The sequence below is a fragment of the Mastigoproctus giganteus genome, chromosome 11 (genome assembly GCF_048544385.1).
Source record: "Mastigoproctus giganteus isolate SK-2022 chromosome 11, ASM4854438v1, whole genome shotgun sequence".
Lineage (NCBI taxonomy): Eukaryota > Metazoa > Arthropoda > Arachnida > Uropygi > Thelyphonidae > Mastigoproctus > Mastigoproctus giganteus.
The window spans coordinates 59,919,971-59,943,077 of record NC_143585.1 but is presented as its reverse complement, the minus strand read 5'-3'; the positions used below and the strand labels follow the sequence as shown (position 1 = coordinate 59,943,077).

The 23,107-nt window shown below is 33.0% G+C and overlaps 1 protein-coding gene across 1 annotated transcript in view; it reads right to left on the bottom strand.

The window, feature by feature from the left end:
- Positions 1 to 1,448: 1,448 nt before the first annotated feature.
- LOC150078038 (methylcrotonoyl-CoA carboxylase beta chain, mitochondrial-like) overlaps positions 1,449 to 23,107 on the bottom strand; it is a 184,729-nt gene continuing 163,070 nt past the window's right edge. Inside the window, exons 10-11 of the mRNA XM_090384438.1 lie at positions 13,258 to 13,367; positions 1,449 to 1,547 (exon numbers count right to left, since the gene is read on the bottom strand). Coding sequence (XP_090240564.1) covers positions 1,449 to 1,547; positions 13,258 to 13,367 — 209 coding nt within the window. The remainder of the gene's footprint in view (positions 1,548 to 13,257; positions 13,368 to 23,107) is intronic.

The following is a 23,107-nucleotide window of genomic DNA, read 5'->3' as shown; positions in this document are numbered from 1 at the left end:
CTGCCAACCTTCGTATCGTCTGCAAACTTAGACATTAAGCTTGATATACCATCATCAATATCATTTATAAATACAGAAAACAATAATGGACCCAACACTGAACCCTGAGGGACTCCACTAATAATCAGTCCACTATGAGCAGTGTCCATTGATTACCACTCTCTGTATTCTCCCCTTCAACCATCCCTTTATCCATAGCAGCAATTTGCCTCCAATACCACACTGCTCCAATTTGTGCAGCAGTCTTCCATGTGCAACAATAACAAAAGCCTTACTAAGATCCAAGTATATAATATCAAAGTTATTCCCTGCATCCAGTTCTTTTGTGACTGCATCATAGTATCCAATCAAATTGGTCAGGCAAGACTTCCCCTTAACAAAACCATGCTGTGTCCGAGCTATAATTGAAGTCTTGTCTAGATGATCCTGCAGTGCTTCTTTAACCAGTGCCTCCATTAATTTTCCAGGAACAGAAGTTAAACTCACAGGTTTATAATTACTTGTGTCAGCCTTTGATCCTCCTTTGTGAATTAGTCACATTTGCATATCTCCAGTCTGTGGGTACCTCTCCTGAGTCCAAGGAAGCTCTCATAATTATGGCTTAAGGGTTTGCTTACTTCCTTTGCTGCCTCCTTTAATATAACTGGATAGATCCCATCCACCCCAAGTGCCTTTCTTGTGTTTATCTTCAACAATTTCTCCTCCACTTTACTCTCAGTCATTACAAGATTCTCTAGCTTACTGCCAGAATTGAATACCCCTCTGGCATTCCCCTCGCTGAATAACTAATCATGTGTGAATGTCGATGCAAAATATTCATTTAGTTTGTTAGCTACCTGTGCAGGATCATCAACTGTTTCTATATACAAAATTTAAGGATTGTCCACATAATGCATCCTATAGATTTAAGTCCTATGAATTTTTCATATTTTATGTTGTTATCATTTTATGAAATTTTTAATAGAATGATTACAATTTAATATATGATTGTAATCATATTAAATGTTTTTATATGATTGTAATCATATAAAAACAGTGCAAAGCTTTAATAAAGAACAGTGTGCTCTGTTTTAAGGTTTTTGTGAAATGCTTCTGTTGTTTATAATAATAATTAAAATTCAAAGATTACTTGAATTTCAGAATATAGTAAATCTTTTTGGATTTGAATAAACTTCTGTTATGTATGTAATCAGAGGAATTTGTAAACGCTGGTATCTGTTAAGGATAATAAGAATAAATTTTTCGCCATTTTATAGTGTAAGACATTTTAAATATTCATGTTGAGAGCTTCATGCACTTTGAATAATGGCATCCCACATGATGCCTCAAGAAATTTTCCATAGTATAATAATTCCTTGATTTGGTGTAATTTTAATTCATGGATTAGTTTAAAAAACATGAAGATAAAAAAAGGTGGAAATTTAAATACATGAAATTTCTTTTTATTATTACACTTTTATATTTACCTCAGAGCATGGGCTAGAAAAGATATCCGTCTTTGCAAATGGCCAAGAAAATAGGAAGTTTGGGGAAAATGACCAGCCACACTGAAATGAAAAAAAAAAAAAAAATATATATATGTTGTTGTTATTTGGTTTTTAGGAGCATTAGCAACTAAGGCCATATTGCTCCGGGGATATGCAGTGGTCATTTCCTGACCTTTCCACATCCTCCGTATTTGGTGGTCACGGGTTCGAACCCCGGTCTAATCAAGAAGCGTGTGCTACGCACTGCTGCTCCTTCCCACCTGGCTACGGAGGCGCCATATATATATAAAATATTTTGTATAATATTGAAGGTAATAATATAGATGGTAATTCAAGCAGACAATACCAAGCTGGATTTAAAGAAATGCAAGGGATATAAATATAAAAAAATAAAAATAATATATATATATATATATATTTATAATTATTGATAAAAAAGTAAAGAAAGAAAGTTAAAATGACAATAACTGTAACTAATATGTAAATAATATTTATGAGTCAATGCAGTTGCAAGCAATCATGCAATACACCCATAATGTCTATAATATTAAGGGTAATATAAAGAACCATTAGAATAAGCAAATCAATCCAATAATAATACCATCAGGGACCTAAGAAAACGCAAAAAAAAAAAAAAAAAAAAAAATTATTATCGCTTTTTACCGACAATCTAGATGACTTCAACTGGGGCCAACCACCCAGAATGAAGGCAAAAAATGACAAGAGGTTCTCTGTTTCTGTGATGATCAATATATGCTAAGTAATTTAAATCTAAACCAAATATAAACCAGTATAGGCCGAATGTAAATCGAATATAAATAAATCGAAAGATGATAATAAAAGTTAAGAAAATTTAGAAATATTAGAATCAAAGGTAAGAAATGTAAGCATATATTAATCCTCGTTGACCCGACAGAGAACGTAATTTAATGATTAAAATAAGATTAAATATATAATACATACTACATATTGACCGTATCTAGGACATAATGTAATAGTCGTCAAAATAATATGTGGTGCCCCCTATGTGATGGATACGGTAAAAATAAATAATTAAATTAACGCATAGAGAAACATGCAGATAGTAAGAAGAAAAACTAAAGGAGTAGGAATAATAGAACCTGAACTCCACAAAGGCGAAAAATAGTAGTATAGATAAGAAATAGTTTCTCCTATTTCTTATCTATACTACTATTTTTCGCCTTTGTGGAGTTCAGGTTCTATTATTCCTACTCCTTTAGTTTTTCTTCTTACTATCTGCATGTTTCTCTATGCGTTAATTTAATTATTTATTTTTACCGTATCCATCACATAGGGGGCACCACATATTATTTTGACGACTATTACATTATGTCCTAGATACGGTCAATATGTAGTATGTATTATATATTTAATCTTATTTTAATCATTAAATTACGTTCTCTGTCGGGTCAACGAGGATTAATATATGCTTACATTTCTTACCTTTGATTCTAATATTTCTAAATTTTCTTAACTTTTATTATCATCTTTCGATTTACATTCGGCCTATACTGGTTTATATTTGGTTTAGATTTAAATTACTTAGCATATATTGATCATCACAGAAACAGAGAACCTCTTGTCGTTTTTTGCCTTCATTCTGGGTGGTTGGCCCCAGTTGAAGTCATCTAGATTGTCGGTAAAAAGTGATAATAATTTTTTTTTTTTTTTTTTTTTGCGTTTTCTTAGGTCCCTGATGGTATTATTATTGGATTGATTTGCTTATTCTAATGGTTCTTTATATTATCCTTAATATTATATATATATATATATATATATATATATATATACACATAAAACATCGTTTTCTACCCACAATCTAGATGACTTCAACTGGGGCCAACCACCCAGACCGAAGGCAAAAATTTTAATTTTTAATTATTTTAATTATTAAATTATGTTCTCTGTTGGGTCAACGGTTCAATATATGCTTACATTTATAATATCTTTCTTTCTTTTGATTCTAAAAAACTTTAAAAATTTTAACTACCTTTAATTGGTTTAGATTCAAATTACTTAATCTCTGAATTTTTATATATCTTAGCAGAAATTGATCATTACAGAAACAGAGAACTCCTTGTCATTTTTTGCCTTCAGTCTGGGTGGTTGGCCCCAGTTGAAGTCATCTAGATTCTGGGTAGACAAACGATAAGTTTTATGTATATATATATATATATATATATTAATAGTTATATTAGTGATAAAAGGAAAGCAAGAAATAAAGCAAAGCAAGAAAGTTAAAAGACAATAACTAATATTTATGGGTTAATGCAGTTGCAAGCAATCATGCAATACACCCACAATGTCTACAGAATATCAATAGAAAAAGTAAATCAATCCAATAATAAGAATACCATCAAGGACTTAAGAAAACGCAAAAAAAAAAAAAAAAAAAAAAAAATTATTATTATTATTATCGCTTTTTACCGACAATCTAGATAACTTCAACTGGGGCCAACCATCCAGAATGAAGGCAAAAAACGACAAGAAGTTCTCTGTTTCTGTGATGATCAATATATGCTAAGTAATTTAAATCTAAACCAAATATAAACCAGTATAGGCCGAACATAAATCGAATATAAATAAATCGAATGAAGATAATTAATTAAGAAAAATTTTGAAATATTAGAATCAAAGGTAAGAAATATAAGTAAAATATAAATGTAAGCATATATTAATCATCGTTGACCCGACAGAGAACGTAATTTAAGGATTAAAACAAGATTAAATATATAATACATACTACATTTGACCGTATCTAGGACATAATGTAATAGTCGTCAAAATAATATGTGGTGCCCCCTATGTGATGGATACGGTAAAAATAAATAATTAAATTAAATTAACGCAAAGAGAAACATGCAGATAGTAAGAAGAAAAACTAAAGGAGTAGGAAAAATAGAACCTGAACTCCACAAAGGCGAAAAATAGTGGTATAGATAAGAAATAGTTTCTCCTACGTCCTCGGATTGCCCTAATAACTTCGGAGAAATAAAAATAAAGAGTGTAGGACAGCTTAAAGGCATTACAAGATATAAGTTGTGGCTCGGGTATGCCCGGGATCGCAAACCCGTTCCTATAGTAGGACCCTGAGCTGAATTTGCATGTTATCTCAGCGTGAATTTAAGTAAATTAAAAGAATTTAACTATATGTATTAAAAAAAAAAAAAAAAAAAAAAAAAATGATACACTGTAATTTGCAAGCCGGTGGGTACAAGTTTTCTACGCCGTAAGACACCAAGAATGCAAAGTGTATCCTATTTACATATATACATGGCACTAAATATAACGATTTTATTGAAAATTATATTGAAACGATAGGTTCAGAAAACAAATTTTTGAAATTAATTATGCTAATTGCTTTCCTGAAGTGATATTTCAGGTAAGCGATAGGGAAATTATTATTGATCAACCTGCCGTACAACGCTGTTAAGCCCGCTGAACAATTTTTATTACTATTGCAGATATAAGCAATCCTTAAACATTGCGATAAAATTATATTAGCATGCACTGATTTTGATACATTTGATTTCCAGTTTGTAAGGCTGACTACGTTAAAATTAAATGCATCTCTTTTATTATATACGTTTACGTCTATTTTATTATTATGTAATATTTCTATATGAAGATCCAAGTAATTTGCTATAGTATCGGAACTATTAGTTTTTTCCAACACAAGCTCCCCTGGATATAATCCACTGTAATCCTGGACAAAATGTGGACAATTAAAAACACATATATCATCTACGTATCTGTATATAAGTAGGTTATCTTGAAATTCTCTTTCTGTATAATACAGATAAAGGTTTGCGATTATGCTTGATGCTGGACTTCCCATAGGGGTGCCAGTGACTTGCAAATATAACGATGTTCCGTCATATACATAGTTATTAAAGATGCACAATTTTATTAGAGAATTCCAATAGGTTAAATCAACCTTTATAGCATTTTTATTTTCTAAATATAGTTTCTGGAGGACGACTTCTAAGTTATTAAGGTTAATGCTCGTAAATAGACTGTTAAAGTCAAAAGTTTGTATTTGATGAATATTATTATTTTTTAGAGCATTTATAATAGGTAAGTTATTATTTATTATAATAGTTTTATTTAAGTTATTTAATATACTTTTAAGTAACTTTTCTAACGTTTTTCCGGGAAATTTCGCATAACTATCTCTACATGATGTTATGAATCTAAAAGCAATTGGTGTTTTGTGAAATTTGGGTATGCAATATATAAATGGATATTTTAGGTTATTATACTTTAACTTTAATTTTTTATGCAATGCAATTAATTTTTTGATTATTATATTAGAAGAAGATGTTATCTGTTTATATGTACGGCTAGACTGTAGTTCATTTTTTATAATATCTATATAATATGATTTACATATGATTGCATAATTGCAAGCAGCTTTGTCAACGGGAGTTATTATAAAATGTTCATGTATATCTTTGAGCTGCCTATTTATTAATTTGGTATTATATAGATTATCCTGTACGAATTTCAATTGATTATATTTATTAGATATGATATTAAGCATTGTAAATAACCACATGTGATAAGCTTCAACCGGTATATTATGTTTGTATGCTGATCTTATGCAGTATTTTAGTAAATCTAGATATAACAATTTTTTAAAATTAGATTTATTAATAGGTGGATTAGGTCGAAATTTAAAACCCAGTGATAAAATATCTCTAAGTTCGGGATATGGGATTATATCTAAATTGCCGGTTATAATGTGATTATGGTTAGGATCCACGTATCTATGAAATGAAGGTTTGTGACAAACACATGTATCCTGTCCGATGTTAATATTGTGAAGGTTTGTAGCTATTGTTTTATAGTTACACGCTTTAAGACCAAATGGTTTAGAATATCTAAATCTGATATTAATATGTAAGTTATTAATAGGCAGCAAGTCATTACGTAAATTAATAGTTTTATGTATATCTAAATCATCCATCATTTTATTTTGAAAGTATAAGATGAGGACAGAGTTTTCAGGCTGCTTGCTAACATTCAAAATATTAATTCTGAATTTAAAAATATCCAATATAATGTGCATAAGGTGGGAGGATGCAAAGACGTAATCATTGGTTTTTCTATATAGTGCTTTGAGTACACTAAGTTTAATACTGAAAAGTGTGTTGTGAATTTTGCTAATATTTATAGGATCCGTATCCCACATTTTGAATAAATCTATAAAGTCTCCTAGATGTTCTCGGTTGCTTTTATACGTGTTGGATTTACTATATTTCCTATTGCGATTATCTTTACGAAGTTTGGCAATTTGAAACATATTATAAACACAAATATCTTTTAAATTATTCGTCATATATTTTTGATTAAATTTATTATTTAGACCGTATGGATATAGTGTTTTATATTGTAACATGCTAATTTCTTCTTGCAATAATCTTTCATTTGCGTTGTTAATTACGTTAAGTATTGAAATGAAAATATTACCAAAAGTATGTTTTTGGAAATGTCTGAATTCAATATCATGTTCCAGATTACCTGTTTTCTTACTGGATTTGTTATTATAAGTTTTAATATCGGAACGATGAAGGTTCATTCTGATATTTAGTTTATTGCTAGTTTGACCAATATATTTAACATTGCATGTACGACAAGTGATCATATATATAACATTATTCATTTTACAGAATATATGTGAATTCGTATTCATTGTAGCATGATTTGGATGCATATAGGGGCAAGTAAGACATAATTTGTTATTACAAGGTTGAAATTTAAGAGATCGGATATTAGTGCCAGAAGCATTATATGCTAAACTGCTCTGTAAAGTGTGTGATATTTGCGTATGTGTAAATGTATTAACATGGTTAGGATTACTATCCAGGGCAACAATAGTATCCTCGGTCACTTTTATCCTACTCTGCCGATGTAGTATATTATTATTATTATATTTGAGTGACATAATAAGCGCAAAGTTAATATAAAATAAAATAAAAGCAAAGTTAATATAAAATATAAAATAAAATCAAGATGCGCAATCATAAATCCATGAAGGTAAAATTAAGAAAGATCAATCAATGCAGTTAAGAAAAAAGAAAAAAGAAATATAATAGAAATATAATAGAAAAAGCAATCATAGGTAGTGTATACTTAACCTAAGCAATACTTCCCGGGCATACCCGAGCCACAACTTATATCTTGTAATGCCTTTAAGCTTCCCGGGCATACCCGAGCCACAACTTATATCTTGTAATGCCTTTAAGCTGTCCTACACTCTTTATTTTTATTTCTCCGAAATTATTAGGGCAATCCGAGGACGTAGGAGAAACTATTTCTTATCTATACCACTATTTTTCGCCTTTGTGGAGTTCAGGTTCTATTTTTCCTACTCCTTTAGTTTTTCTTCTTACTATCTGCATGTTTCTCTTTGCGTTAATTTAATTTAATTATTTATTTTTACCGTATCCATCACATAGGGGGCACCACATATTATTTTGACGACTATTACATTATGTCCTAGATACGGTCAAATGTAGTATGTATTATATATTTAATCTTGTTTTAATCCTTAAATTACGTTCTCTGTCGGGTCAACGATGATTAATATATGCTTACATTTATATTTTACTTATATTTCTTACCTTTGATTCTAATATTTCAAAATTTTTCTTAATTAATTATCTTCATTCGATTTATTTATATTCGATTTATGTTCGGCCTATACTGGTTTATATTTGGTTTAGATTTAAATTACTTAGCATATATTGATCATCACAGAAACAGAGAACTTCTTGTCGTTTTTTGCCTTCATTCTGGGTGGTTGGCCCCAGTTGAAGTTATCTAGATTGTCGGTAAAAAGCGATAATAATAATAATAATTTTTTTTTTTTTTTTTTTTTTTTTTGCGTTTTCTTAAGTCCTTGATGGTATTCTTATTATTGGATTGATTTACTTTTTCTATTGATATTCTATATATATATATATATATATATATCTATTTTTTAAAAATTTTTTTTTATATTTATATCCCTTGCATTTCTTTAAATCCAGCTTGGTATTGTCTGCTTGAATTACCTTCTATATTATTATCTTCAATATTATACAAAATATTTTATACACATTATGGTCGTAATGCATAATTGCTCTAGCAACTGCATTGGCCCATAAGTATTAGTTACAACTTATTACAATTTATTAACTTCCTTTCCATATTACTCATATAAATATATATATACAGGGTCATCGAAAAAGGTGTTCATGATTTCCCTTTTAATTATCTTCAGAAATATTTGATCGATTGCTCTGATTGTAGCAGCAATCGATCAAATATTTCCGAAGATAATTAAAAGGAAAATCACGGACACCTTTTTCGATTACCCTGTATATTAATAAATAATACAAAATGTATTTTAATGTAAAGATCAAATAACTTTCATGCCTTATTTAAAGGAAGAATTTGTGTTAAAATCATTATTGTGGGGGAGGGGGCTGAAAAACTCAGAATAACTCACAGGGAAAAATCCAACTCCCTCCACTTAATCAATTACAGCTTTGTAACAAAAATCACTTTATTCATTGATGAGAATCAAACCAAAACCTTAAACAGTGGTGAACTGTGCTGACTAAACTGCAACAGAAGATATTGCAATGTGCTAGTGTCTTCTGTTGAAATGGATTATTAAATGCAACTGGAAAAACAGATTGGAAATGGTTTGATTATTTGATTTTTTATGATGAATCGGCATCTTAAGCCATAATACACAAAGTAAAAATTAGAAATGGTGGTCTTGTGCCATCACCAGCAAGGTATGTTGACCTGTATCTGCTGGATTTCTTTTTATAGGAAAAATTAATGAGTCGTGTATGAAAACCTGTGGAATGTAAGGAAGACTTCATACCTACATTCATGAACATCCTGAGATTTCTCAAAATATGTGCTAGTCAATGTCAACTAAATGCAGGTTGTGTTGTCAAGTTTGAACTATAACTTTGAGTAGCTTCTGTGACTGCTAAACACAGTGAAAAGACTAAAAATCTGCATCAAAGAGAACTAATTATTTTTACTCTTCTTTGTACCACAGAGTACACCTATTAGAAATATTTTCCTTCATCACTTTTCAAACAAAAAGAGAGGGCAGCAAATCTGAAAAGAAACATTTCTTAATAATAATGATAACCCTATAATTTTGTCGATGTAATTTATAAACATACTGCATATATACTCACTCCTCATTTTATGAATGTTCACTTAATAAATATTTTTTAATGCATTTCAAAAATTAATATCTTTTTTCAATATATGCAATGAATATTTGCTATAATGAAAACACAGAGTAAGGTATAATGTAAAACTAGATAGAGTAATATGTATCACTGCATTAGCTTACTGTAATATTGTAAATTAATTAAATATATTAATCTTATTAATTTTCATTGTTAATCAATTAAATTGTGTTTAAATGGAAATCATGACCCAGACTAGAGCAGCAAAGCAATGGACACAAAGTAGCAGGAGTGCTGCGGCTCGGGAGGATTCTCTAATGAATCAAAGCCTAAAACAATGTGCAACTTGTGAAATGTTTGTGAACCTTTTTGGAACAGGACATGATCTAGCTAAGGAGGATGTCTTTGTGTGCTAGGTACAGACAGTGTTAAGAAATTACATGCAAACTCAGTGTTCTGATGGGCTTCTATGAGAGTTTGAAGAGGGGTAGATGTCCTACAAAGGAATTAAAATGGGGGACCCATAAAGCTCTCAGCTGCCTAACTCAACACCAGAGTTCACCCTTGTGCATCAGGCAACACAGTGGCAATCTTCAGGGCCGAATGTGCTGGTCCCACGGGAGCTAGTTATTGTTGGTGAATCTGTTATCAGAGAAATGGGAAATATATTGTGCAAAAAGGATAGATGGAATATGACCAGGGAATGTCTGCCATGGGGGTGACAGTTGATGACATAGAGTAGATATCATCTTTTAAGGACAGAAACGGTGATATTGTTGCACATATTGGCACTAATGAGATTAAGAGTAGGAGATCTGCAGACTTACTTACCCAGAGGCTCACATCTGGTGAGTATGGGCTTGGCACACTCTTTGTCTTCTCCCACTCAACCATATCTTTATCCATAGCAGTAATTTTCCTTAATGCCACACTACTCCACTCTTATTTTATGTGCAAACACTATCAAGAGCTTACATGAAATCCAAGTACAGGTGACCCCCGCTTAACGCTGATCATTCGTTCCGGAAAAACAGAGCGCTAAGTGAATCCGCGCTAAGCGAGCGCCGCTTTCCCATAAGGTAACATATGTATTTGTGAGCTGCGGTCGGTGCCATAGGATATTTCCTAATCAATAATAAACGGTAACAAAAAGATGCACAAATGTTGGTCAATATATTTAATATTCAAATATTTGCACATATAAAATATTCTGCATTACATACGTATAATTATGTGGTAACTACTTGCGTATCAAAAATAAACTTAAAATTCCAATTAAAATAATGATGATTTAATTTAATGGATGAATTTAATCATGAAAAATGTGTGGATTTTGAGTTGAACTTTGGCCCTCTTCCAAATAAACTAAAAGGGGTATTAATTTTAAATGGCCCGCAGCGTTACCACCCAACAATAAAGTCAACCGATCCTTCGCCGCTTTAAAACTTGGCATGTTTTTTGTTCTTTCAATATGAAACTTCTTTTAGGCATTCGTTTCCACAAAAGTCCTGCTTCATCTATGTTATAAACTTGTTGAGAAGTATAACACACAATACCCCTCTTCAATAATTTTAACAAGTTCTTTTTTGAAAGTTTTGGCTCCTTAATCTGCACTAGCGGCTTCTCCCGGGATTTTAAATCTATTCTACCAGTTTTAAATGGTTCCACATTTTTTTTTTTTTTTTAGGCGAGTTTTCTTCAGATCATCATATTGGCTAATCTCTTTCTCTCTCTCTCTCTTTTTTTTTTTTTTTAATATTTAACTTAACTGAATTCTGCATTGGAATATTATCTTCAATAAAATTAGTCTTTCCATTTCAATCCTAATAGCCGGCCTAGCCCTAGTTGCTTGCAGTGGAACAGCTATCTTTCCCGCTGATAAAATTAATTATTATTTTTTTATAATTGTTCTTACAGTTAAATTTGCGAGTCCTAAATTATGGCACACATCCACTTGTCGTTGACTGGAATCGATTCGCTTCAAAGCGTCTAATTTAATTTTCAAATTCAGTCTTTTTCTTACATTTATAGTCTTCGTACTGCGCGTTGTTGCATTTTCATTCCTGTCGGTCATTATTAGCTCTTCGAAAATGTAACTGCGTTGGTTACGATACAATGTTCAAGTAAACTGTCCGTTACGCACGATGTCTAATACTGTACTGAGTGATGACTAGACTTTGGATAAGTGCATATAACGCAAATATTACAAGCAATATACTTGATCATTTTTTAAAATGTTGATCTCGGAACTACGTAACAAGTGACTGTACTGCAATTAAATTAGTGTGCGAGAAAATTTCACTGAGCGTGGGAAAATTGGTCAAGTCGGCGTGGGAAACGTTTTAATGCTGTTTTGCTATTCATTTTCAAGCTATCGACTCCATCAAATGAAACGATTTCGTTAAATATGTCAAAAATGTAATCTGTAAAAGAGCGTTATAGTGATCTGTGACAGCGTTATAGTCAGATACGGATTATAATATAAGAACAGCGTTATAGCGAATCAGCGTAAAGCGAACCGCGTTATAACGGGGGCCTGCTGTATATGATATGAAAATTATTTTTTGCATCCAGTTCCATTGTAGTTGCATCATGGTATCCAATCAAATTGGTCAGACAAGATCTCCCCTTAACAAACTCATGCTGTGACTGAAGTATAACTGCACTCATGTCTAGATGGATATATGCAGAATTATAAGTAAAATTAAAGAAGGAAGGCACTGAGTACAGAAAAAGAGTAATCCCCGCAAAGAATGAATTTAGACCCAGAGGTGGACTGGGTCAAAAATTCTCACTGCGAAAAACAAACAGAATGTATCAGAAGTCAGAGTGTAATACTGAAATCACACTGGCCTCTATCGGCCTCTGGCCCACCGGGGTTTCCCCCAGTAAGTCTTATGGCCAGTCTGACTCTGTTTAGACCTCATTTCTTGATCTGAAGACAGAATCTACTAACGATACTTAAATATAGCAGATTATACAGATTTTGGAGTTGAAGAGGTGTATAAATATTTCACTAGAATATAATAAATGTGAAAAGAATATAATAAAAGTGTGTTTTGCATGAATATAATATATTCAAAATTATTACTATTTACAAGGACTCTATATATCCTTCTTTAATATAAACTTTTTCATCTGAAACTGTGTCGGGCTATTTGGATTAGTATAAACAGTTTTTTTTCAGCCACAATGCATTTTATATACATCTATACCATGTATATAATATAATGAAATGTCTTATGGGCATTTTGTAAATGGCACATTCTAAAAGCCTGTTTCTGTACGAGTAAAGCCTGCAGTTTCCAAGTTGGGGGAGGAGACTTAACTACCTCTGCTTGAGATTTAGTTTGGCAATGATGTAAACACATTGCAAAAATTTGCAATGTGTTTACATCATTGGCCATTAACAAGATTCACATCAAACTGTTTCTGCCTAGTAGACAAGGTCATTTCAATCATGCCATGGAGACAAAGTTGAAAATGAAGATAAAGACTTAATATTTTATGATTGAATGGTTTTAACTGTTCAAATTGCATACCATAGTAAAGTTTTCATCTCCATAGCAGCCACCAATATTGACAACAATTTTTGGAACCAAACAGCAAGAATGAGCAGCTGTCATTTTGGCCCTTTCTTTTATGATAAGACCTGCAAAAAAATAATAATAAAATAAATAAATAAAAACCTACTATATTAAACTTTTCATCTAAGTCATATCCAAATATGCAGTTAACTAGTTAATTAGTACATCTTCTAATTACAACCTGTTCAACTGAGGTTGAGGATGTAGGTAGCCTTTCACACAGAGGAAGAGGATTTTCTGCCAGTAACAACATGCAATTTCGCCTGCAAACAAACACATCATAGAGCCAAAACATGTGGTCCATATTAGAATTAGATTACCACACAATACAGAAAGGAGGTTGGAGATGATTATGAAAGGAAGCAGAATCACTTCACTAATCATATATGTAGATGTATAGTAATCATGTCATCATTGTGTGGGAGTTTAAATTACTTAATATAATACCTTATACACAATAAAATTCACTTGATAACATATTCTGTATATTTTCATTAGTATTATTCACATTTCAAATTAATATTTTAATATGATTTTGATTTTTTTTCCTTCTTAATTTGGTTATTTGCTTATTTATTCATTTCAAAATTAGCATAATGTAGTTTAGGATATTTTTTAATAATTGGACTCAAACTAGAAGCTGAAATCAGCCCTTTAGTCAATATAAAGTATGCAAGACAGGAATTTTCAATTTTATATGAATATTCGATAAAATGGGAAAGCAGGAAAAGAATAAATAGGTAGAACAGGAACAGGTGTGTTTGCTAGTGATGTAGAACAGTTATCATCTTTTAGGGGCACATTATAAATGATATAAAGAATACATGATCTGATGAATTACTTTTTTTTTTGAGGAAGGTGTTTTTAATTTTTTTAATTATTATTTATTTTTATATTATTATTAATTTTTATTCTTTTATATTATTTTATTTTATTTTACTTTTTTATTTGAAGAATAACTTGAGGAAGAATGGTTGCAGAATAGATGTGCAGAAGTCTGTCTTTTAGTCAGCGGGCAGTTGATTGCTGGAACAAACTTCCATCTGTTGTTGTTGTTGTGGAAGTTGATAACTTAAATAAATTCAAGGAAGAACTAGATAAACTATTGGAGAGGATGAATAGGTAAAATGGGAGTGGTTTTTTTTTTTTTTTTTTTTGGCTGATGCTGTATAATGCTAATGCTGTTATCTAAAAAAAAAAGTACATGATGAAAGAGTTGTGAGTCATACAAGTCTCATGGGATAGAATTTTTCTCGTTGGCATGGTCCATACCTGTTAACAGGAGAGACTTTCTTTAAGGAGATGCTGATCGCTGATGCTATCAAGGCAGGGTCGATGGGAGGGGTCCTGACGTGACAAACAAATATATGGATTATGTTAGGGATACTAAGAGTAAAAACAGGTATACATATACTTGCTTGTACACTAACGTTAAAAGTATAGTAAAAAAATTTGATATTGAAGTACTGGTATATCAAATATATAGTTTCTTATAGAACTCAATTGCCTTATCCATCAATTTCGCCATGGAGAGCCTGTGCAAGGTTCATTGGGAAAAATATTTCTTGGCATGGCTTGTGCTTGTTAACAGGAGAGACTGTTTTTGAGTTTATCCTCTCCTTGTAAAAACAGGAATGGGATAAACTTAAAGAGAAGAGGTGCAAGAATATTTGCTGCTATTGAGACAGTTAGTTGGGTCGAAAGTGCCAGCCTGTAAGAATACACAGACCAACCGATTAACAGCAGTTGCTGAAAGTGAATCTTGCACTGCATGTCCCATAATGACCCCCCAGAAAGCAAGGCCTCCTGGGGGGGGTCATTATGAGACATGTAAATACATGGTTTGTGTTAGGGTTACTAAAAGCAAAAACAAGTGCACGTATACTTGCTTGTACACTAGGAATACAGTAAACAAATTTGATGAATTGAAGTACTGGTTAAGTTAACAAAGGTGGATGCAGTAGGGATATTGGAAACATGGTACCACCATGACATAAGTGATGTGTAATTTGAGTATGGTGAGTTCAATTTGTATAGGCAGGACAGGAGGACATTAATCCTCCTGTCCCCTCCTGGGGGCAGGAGGATTAATACTCTTGGTTAAGCAGCACATAGAATCTAAGGCAGTGCATCCAGATAGTGTGGGTGGCCAGTGCAATGCTGAGTCAGTTTGGTGTGACATAAGCACTGGGATAACAAAAATGAGTCGATTTGCTACACCAAATGATTGTGAGTATAATGGACAATTACACAGACAGGTAGAGTGGACCAGAAAATCATTGTTTTATAATGGGGAATTTTAACTTTCCAGATATTGATTGGAACTTGTGGATTGTGGACTTGTAGATACTGGCCACTCACACAGCAGCAGAAATTTTCTGGATTTATTGAATGACTGTGTTCTACAGCAGCATGTTAGAGAAGTTTGTAAACTAATAGCTGCTTTTTAACTTGTTTTTTTACAGTAATTTCAGAAATGTTATTAGCTTTTTTTCTATCATGTACTGATTTTTCACATGATAGAAAAAAAAATCATTAGTATTATTGAACATATTTAAGTTAGGAGTAAATGTTGGGAATTTGTAAATTAAATCTTCACATGTTGGAACACTTCCTAGAGTCATTTGTTTCTTGACCTTGAGAACTCCATGCATTTAGCCAGATTTTGAGATTGTGTCAAACTTATACTGTAACATGAGTAAAATGTCTTCACGCACGTGTTTGTCAATCCAAACTCATTTTGTTATATTTGTCGAAGTTATGTAGTCCTCAAGTAAAGAGGACTAAGACATCAGAATTTGTAAAAAAATGTGAATTAGACTTATTTTGGAGTGAAACTCTGTGAACAAGATAAACAATGAGCTCCACATAAAGTTTGCAGAACCTGTGTGGAAGCATTGAGATTGTAGAAATATGGTAAAAAAAAAAAAGGCTATGCCATTTGCAATTCCTATGATTTGGCGGGAGCCTACAAACCACTGTGATGACTGTTACTTTTGTTTAGTTAATTTTGAAGGATAAAATGCAAAGAGTAAGAAGAGCATTGTGTATCCTTATGTTTCATCTGCCATTAGACCAGTCCAACATGGAGATAACCTGCTGATTACATACCCTCCACTTATTTTTTTATTTTTTTTTTTTTGATTTGGTAGTTGTTGGCGCATCGGCTTCTGTGGCCATATTGCACCTCCCAAGGTTTTTGCAGTACTTTGATCCAAGCCCGAGGCGGGAATCGAACCCGCGACCTTTGGGTTGCCGGGCAGGTACTTTACCTACTCGGCTAGCCCGGTCGGCCCCCTCCACTTATATTGGAGAATGTAGCAGTAGAGAATGCCGAAAGTGAAGCTTCTGAAGATGAAACTGAGGTTTACATGTTTGGAGACTGAGTCCAGCCCTCAACTGTTTTCACAGCCTGAACTCAATGATCTGGTAAGAGATTTAAATTTACCGAAGGAATTTTCAGAACTCCTTGGTTCTAGACTTAAGCAAAAAATCTTCTAACATGTGGTACATTTTTCTCATTTTTCTGGTAGAGACATAGAGAATGAGAACTAGTTCCCTACTTTTCTGCAGACGATTATATGGTTTTTTGCAGTAATATAAATGACTTAATGAACTATTTAGGAATGAACTTTTTATTGACTCATCAAAGGAGTCTCAAACGTGTGTTGCCCCACAATGGAAATAAATATGGGTCAATTCCAGTAGTGCACTCAGTGCATTTGAAAGAAACATATGAAAACTTGAAGTTGACAAATATTAAGTATGAAGAACATTGTTGGTTAGCCTGTGCTGTCATAAAGACTTTAAAGTGATAGGCATGTTACTTGCACAGCAATCTGGCTACACAAAAATACCTTGCTTTTTTGTTAAACGGACAGTGGGGAAGGTGTAAGCACTGGCCAAAGAGGAGGTGGGGGGGTAGTTTCTTGCCTGAAAAGAACATAGTTCAGAAACCACTGGTAGACTGAACTGCCCTCTTTCCACTCTTGCACATCAAATTGGGTTTGATGAAACAGTTTGTGAAAGCTTTACCTCAGGAATGTCCCTACTTCAACTATCTTTGTACTAAATTCCCATTGATCACCCAAGAAAGGCTAAAATAAGGTATTTTTGTTGGACCTCAAATTCACACACTGATGAGGGGCCAAGATTTTGAGGACACTACGAATAAAAAGAAAAGCAGGCATGAATTAGCTTCAGGTCTGTTGAGAACTTCTTAGGGAACAACAAGGATCCAGACTACAAAAATATGGTTGAAAATATATTGACAAACTTCAAGAAGGTTGACTGCAACGTGAGTGTCAAGGTACATTTTTTACACTCCCATGTTGACTACTTCCCTGAAAATCTAGGAAGTATCAGCAGAAGAACAGGGTGAGAGGTTTCACCAGACCATTAAAGACATGGAGATGAGGTACCAGAGGAAATGGAATGTCAAAATGATGGCTGACTGTTGCTGGATGCTGAAGAGGGACTGTAAAGTTGAAGGATCTACAAGCAAAAAAAAAAAAAAAAAAAAAAATTTGACCCATCATAGATCAGTTTTCAAAATGAGAAGTGAGTGTTTAGTGGACTTTTCACCACACTGTCCTTTTTAATAGTGTTTTCAGCATGTATTTAAATATAAAAGTCTGGTAAAAGTAGCATGTTGTTATAATTTCAGTGCACAAATTCTGCCAAAATTAATAAGAATTTGTGAAAATTCAAATTTTCTTGTGTGATTTTTGAGAAACCTGATGTGATAGAAAAACAGAAGCCATTTTTGAAGCCAGCATTAGAAAATGATCCAGAAACACCTTTTTCTGAGAAAGCATCAGTGAATTTTTTTCAAAATGCAGATTAGTGTTATCAGTGGATAAAGTAACCACTACGTGGCAGTGATCATAATATACTGATATGGTACTTAAAGATATAACTACTGCTAGGGTTAAGGGGAAGAGATTTTGCTTTCATAAAGCTGATTACAGAGCTCACATACATATAACTGATCTTTGATAACAAAAAGCCAAAATCTCAAAATTTAAGCACCAAATATTCATTCCTGCTTCATTTATCTGTTGTTTTTTTTATTTCCTGATAATGAGTTTACTATTACAAATTTGATTTTTTTCCTTACACTTCTTTCAGGAAGTTGCTGTTTTCCGTCCCTTTTTTTTAAAAATAATTCTTACAAATGTTATTTTCTCTTTTCAATATTTGCAAGAGAAAATGCAATCCATAACTCTCCTTGTACAGCTAGCTGTTCGACCACCTATCAAAGAGGGGACCATCACATACAAATGTCGTATTTGTTTGTTTATTCTTAAAATAAAATCTGTTTACATTCATATCAGAAGTACATGAAGTTTTTAGACTAAATCAATGATGGAGAAAAACTTTCCCAGTGAGAAAAACGTAGTTGATTAGGCAAAATTTAAAATTTGAAATTGTAAATTTTAAAATTAATAAAATTTAAAAATTTCAGCCCAAAATATTATTAAAAAAAAAGGTCCAGACGACAAATAGCCTAAACCCAAAAATAAGTGAGATAGACCCCAGTGCATTTTAATTGAAACACCCTGTATACAGATTGTTGTAAGCAAATGAAGCAAAAATCCTAAATGTTTTATAGAATAGTGCTTTTTTGTTGAACTTTTTTCAAAAGGCTAAATTGTAAAATAACATTCTAGTTTTAGCTTTCATTATTTCTTATCTATACATATTGATTTGTAACATACTGGATTCATGTTTTCAGGTGTACATTTCACTAAAGCCTCTCTAAAACCTTTTTTTGCTAAAACTTCTCTTAGATGAATGGAGATCAGGGATCAATACAGTTCAAGTAATAATAATAATAATGAATAATGATAAAATTATGTAATTCATCTGTTAATATGCAATGTCAATTCTTGATCATTATTTATTAGTTTGATGACAGATTAATGTATACAGCCAAAAAAGTAATATATAAATATAAATTTAAAATAAATAAGGTGTCTATAAATTATTCACCTGATTATGAAGTTTGATTAAAATTTTATTGTTATAGGTTGCTGCACTTAATAAAGCAACTCAAAGAATTTCTCATCATACAACCACACTTCAGTGAACCTTTGCATGGGCACCTTTGGTAGCACATAGAATGTCAAGATGGCAGCTGATTTCATTCCAAGTGTTTTGAAGTATTTTATTTTGAAGAAATGGAAGTTACTGCTTGGAATCCAGTCCATCCTGTTCAGTCCAGTCTTTTAATTCTGTGATGTTGTTTTTGCAAACACTTTGTACTTTATGCAGCCCCATACAAAGAAATCTATAGGAATGATATCTGGTGGACGAGGAGGCCATGGAATGGGAGCATCTTGGTTGATCCATTGATTATGAATTTTTTTATTGAGGAAATTGCACATATGCAAGCTCAGTGTGGTGGTGCCTTATGTGGCTGCATATCTTCCAGCTGGTGTGCAGCATACAAATCGAGCATATCTAGGTAATTTTCAGAGTTCACAGTGTTTTTGTGGAAGAAAAATGGCCCAATCACCTGGCTGAAGGATGGAGACAGCATGCGTGCCACACATTTACCTCGCTCATGTTCACAAACTGAGTGGGGACTTTCAGATCCCCATATGTGAACACTTGGAATGAAATTGCGTCTTTTAACTTTAATAGACAGGTGGAATGACACTTCCTCAGTGAAATCGACATTTTCCAAAAAGTGCTCATCTTCGTCTACGTGATTGAGAATGTGAACGGCAAAATCCTCTCATTGCGGGTTTGTGACGAGGCTTAATTTCCTGAATGATCTGCACTTTGTAAGCATAAAGTTTCAATCCCTTGCAAACCATCCTTTGCAATGCTGCTCACAGTATTTGCAGATTTTATAGGACTTTGGGTAAACAGTTTTTGAATTTATGAAACTTTATCTGCAGATACACTAGGCCTACCTGCTCCTTTCTAGTGCAGCAGATTGCCAGTCTCTTGAAACTGTTTCAACAATCGCCTCATTGATTGTTCCATAGGTAGACTTTTATGGAATTCCAATTGAAATCATCTCTTTACAGTCACTGGAGATTTGGTATCCTACAACCACAACACACACTGCTTTCTCCTGCACTGTATTTTAATTCTGTACAACTGCAATTCTTGCTGGGATCAAGGCTGCAAACAGCACAAGAAAAAAATCATTGAGTTGCTTTGATATCTGCAGGAAACCATTTTAAGATACCTATTACAATAAAATTGGGCTTCATAATCAGGTGAATAATTTATAGATACCCTGTATATACAATACAGTAATACCCCGACTTACGCGAACTCGGAGTTACGCGGTTCTTGATTTTTTTCGTTTGGCAACGCTGCCGCCCACTATCTTCAAGGTCGTTTTTCATATGTTATCGTTATACGGTGCGACGGCGGAGAATGAGAGCGAAAGATGAACAAAATTCAACTTTGCTGCTTTTATGTTTTTTATATCAGTGAAGGGAAAAACACATTTCACCATAATAATGTAAAAACCAACACAATTCCAGCTATCGGTATAATCGCAAAGGCAATTAGATCGAGTTTACTACCAGTTTATAACAGATTTCACTAGCAGAAACGCAACTGGATTTTTATTGTTTTATGGTAGTAACCCCTAGAAATGTGAGGTGTTAATAGTGTATCTCTGCCTTTATGGTGTTGTTTATTCAGTTGCTACATGCCCGCAGCTTTGTTTATGCGTATCAAGCGTGCCTCCTCGTTTTGTAATTGCGCTTTACTCCCTAAAATGAGTAAAATACTTAATTAAAAGGTGTGAAAAGGAAGCGTCCTGGTGAAGACACTGCAGATTCAGAGAGAAAAAGAAAAGCAATTATCGATAAACAGAGGCGGACTGAGTCAAAAATTCTTACCCGGGAAAATTTATAGTGGCCTCATACTATGGTTTATGGCCAAAATCACACTGGCCCACCGGGGTTACACTGGCCCCGGTAAGGCTTATGGCCAGTCCACCTCTGTCGATAGAGAAAAAATATGAAATTGTGAAACGCTTTGAGCGAAATGAAAGACCACGTGATATTGCACGTGCTACAGGCCTAAATGAAGCAACGGCGAAAGCACATGACAACTGCAAACTTGACAGGTTGAAAATTGAAAAGGGCTCAATTGTAAAGGGCTTAAAAATTTTAGAAAACATAGACTCCAACGAAGAACGCGTTATAGCTACAAAGCAAGGAATAAAAAAATTATTAGCTTGCTACGAAGAAATTCTGCGTGAAAAAAAGAACGCGCTGTGTCGTCAGACGAATTTGTTAGATTTTATGAAGCCATCGACATCGAAATAACTTTTTAACGTAAGTCATTTGTTTTTTTAATACATATTTTGTATTAATATGTATAAAGAACTGCAATTTTATTAATATTTTTCTTCTAAACTAGTGTTTTTGTTAGTCCTTGGTCCCAATTAAGCAAAATTTATATGTATTTATATGCAAAGTTGTACCCCGACTTACGCGAATTCGACTTACGCGATTTTCGTCGGACCCACCTATCGCGTAACTTCGGGGTATTACTGTAACATTAAAGTCAGAAAAAATTGATCATAATTTTTAACATTTTATTTATTCATCTAGGAGTCTGCCAGTTATTCATCTAGCACTCTGTCTACAATCTGTAGGCAGGCAGTGAAGAACCTTGTACATTTCAAAGATTCTTCTAATACAAATTACTGAAAAGCCATTTTACTGATTTTCCAGGACTAAATATACTAGATTCACAAACTACAATGGACAGCCAAGCATGCATAATTTGTTTCTTCAAATGATAGACTAGACCTTATAGATAAACATAGAAAATGACAAGCTTTCCATTTTTGCAAAAGAAAATAGTCGAATTCAGATCATAATGATCAATTCAAATTCAATTCAAATCACATGAATCTTATGTAACAGTTACCTAAGATTCATGTGATTTTTCCCAATAATGTATCTTGACATTTTAGCTGAACCTGCCTCCCTCCCTCCTACATAATTCCTGAATGGTTCCTTTGAAAAACTAATTAAAAAAAAAAAAAACCTGGACCACTGGATCATTTGGGCTACCTACACCTGATTTTGTGTACAAAATAAATATAGTTAAATATAATGTAGAAAGCTTTATTTACTGTTCTAAAGTTGTTAATTTCCTATGTGATGAAAACCTTAGTTAGACATACAAGAATATTTGGATAATCATTCTTTTGATGTTTTGGTTCTAACAGTTCCTTCCTAGTGACTGCTTTCAGGAAAATTGCTAATGCTTGTTTAGAATGACAAGAACTGTTCTACAATAAAAGCTACACAAAACTTAAAGAACATTATCTGCAATTTTATCTGAAATCTGATTTCTGAATTTAGAGATAACTATGAGGGACATCTGAAAAGTTTGTGGCCTGAGTAGGAAGGATTTATTTGACTTCTATGGAGTCAATACATTTTTGCCAGAAATTCTGCAATGCATTGATTTCAGCTGTGAAAGTTTTCTCTTCAGTCTCCAGGAATGCATCCACTGCATTAATGATAGTGGGGAAATGGATACCAGCCAGTTATTTTTTTCAAATCAGGAAATAGGTGAAAGTCTGATGGTGTTAGATCTATGAATATGGAGGATAGTCCAAGATTTTGAAGCCACACTTATGCAGTGCAACCATGGCAGTGACAGACTTGTGACCAAATGCACTGTCCTCGTAGAAAATGACTCCTTTGCTGAGTTTTCCTCACATATTCAAGCATCACAAAGTCCCCCTGTAACTGTCTAGTCTTTCTGAGGATAATCGGCTAGCAATACTCCATCAGTATCCCAAAAGTAC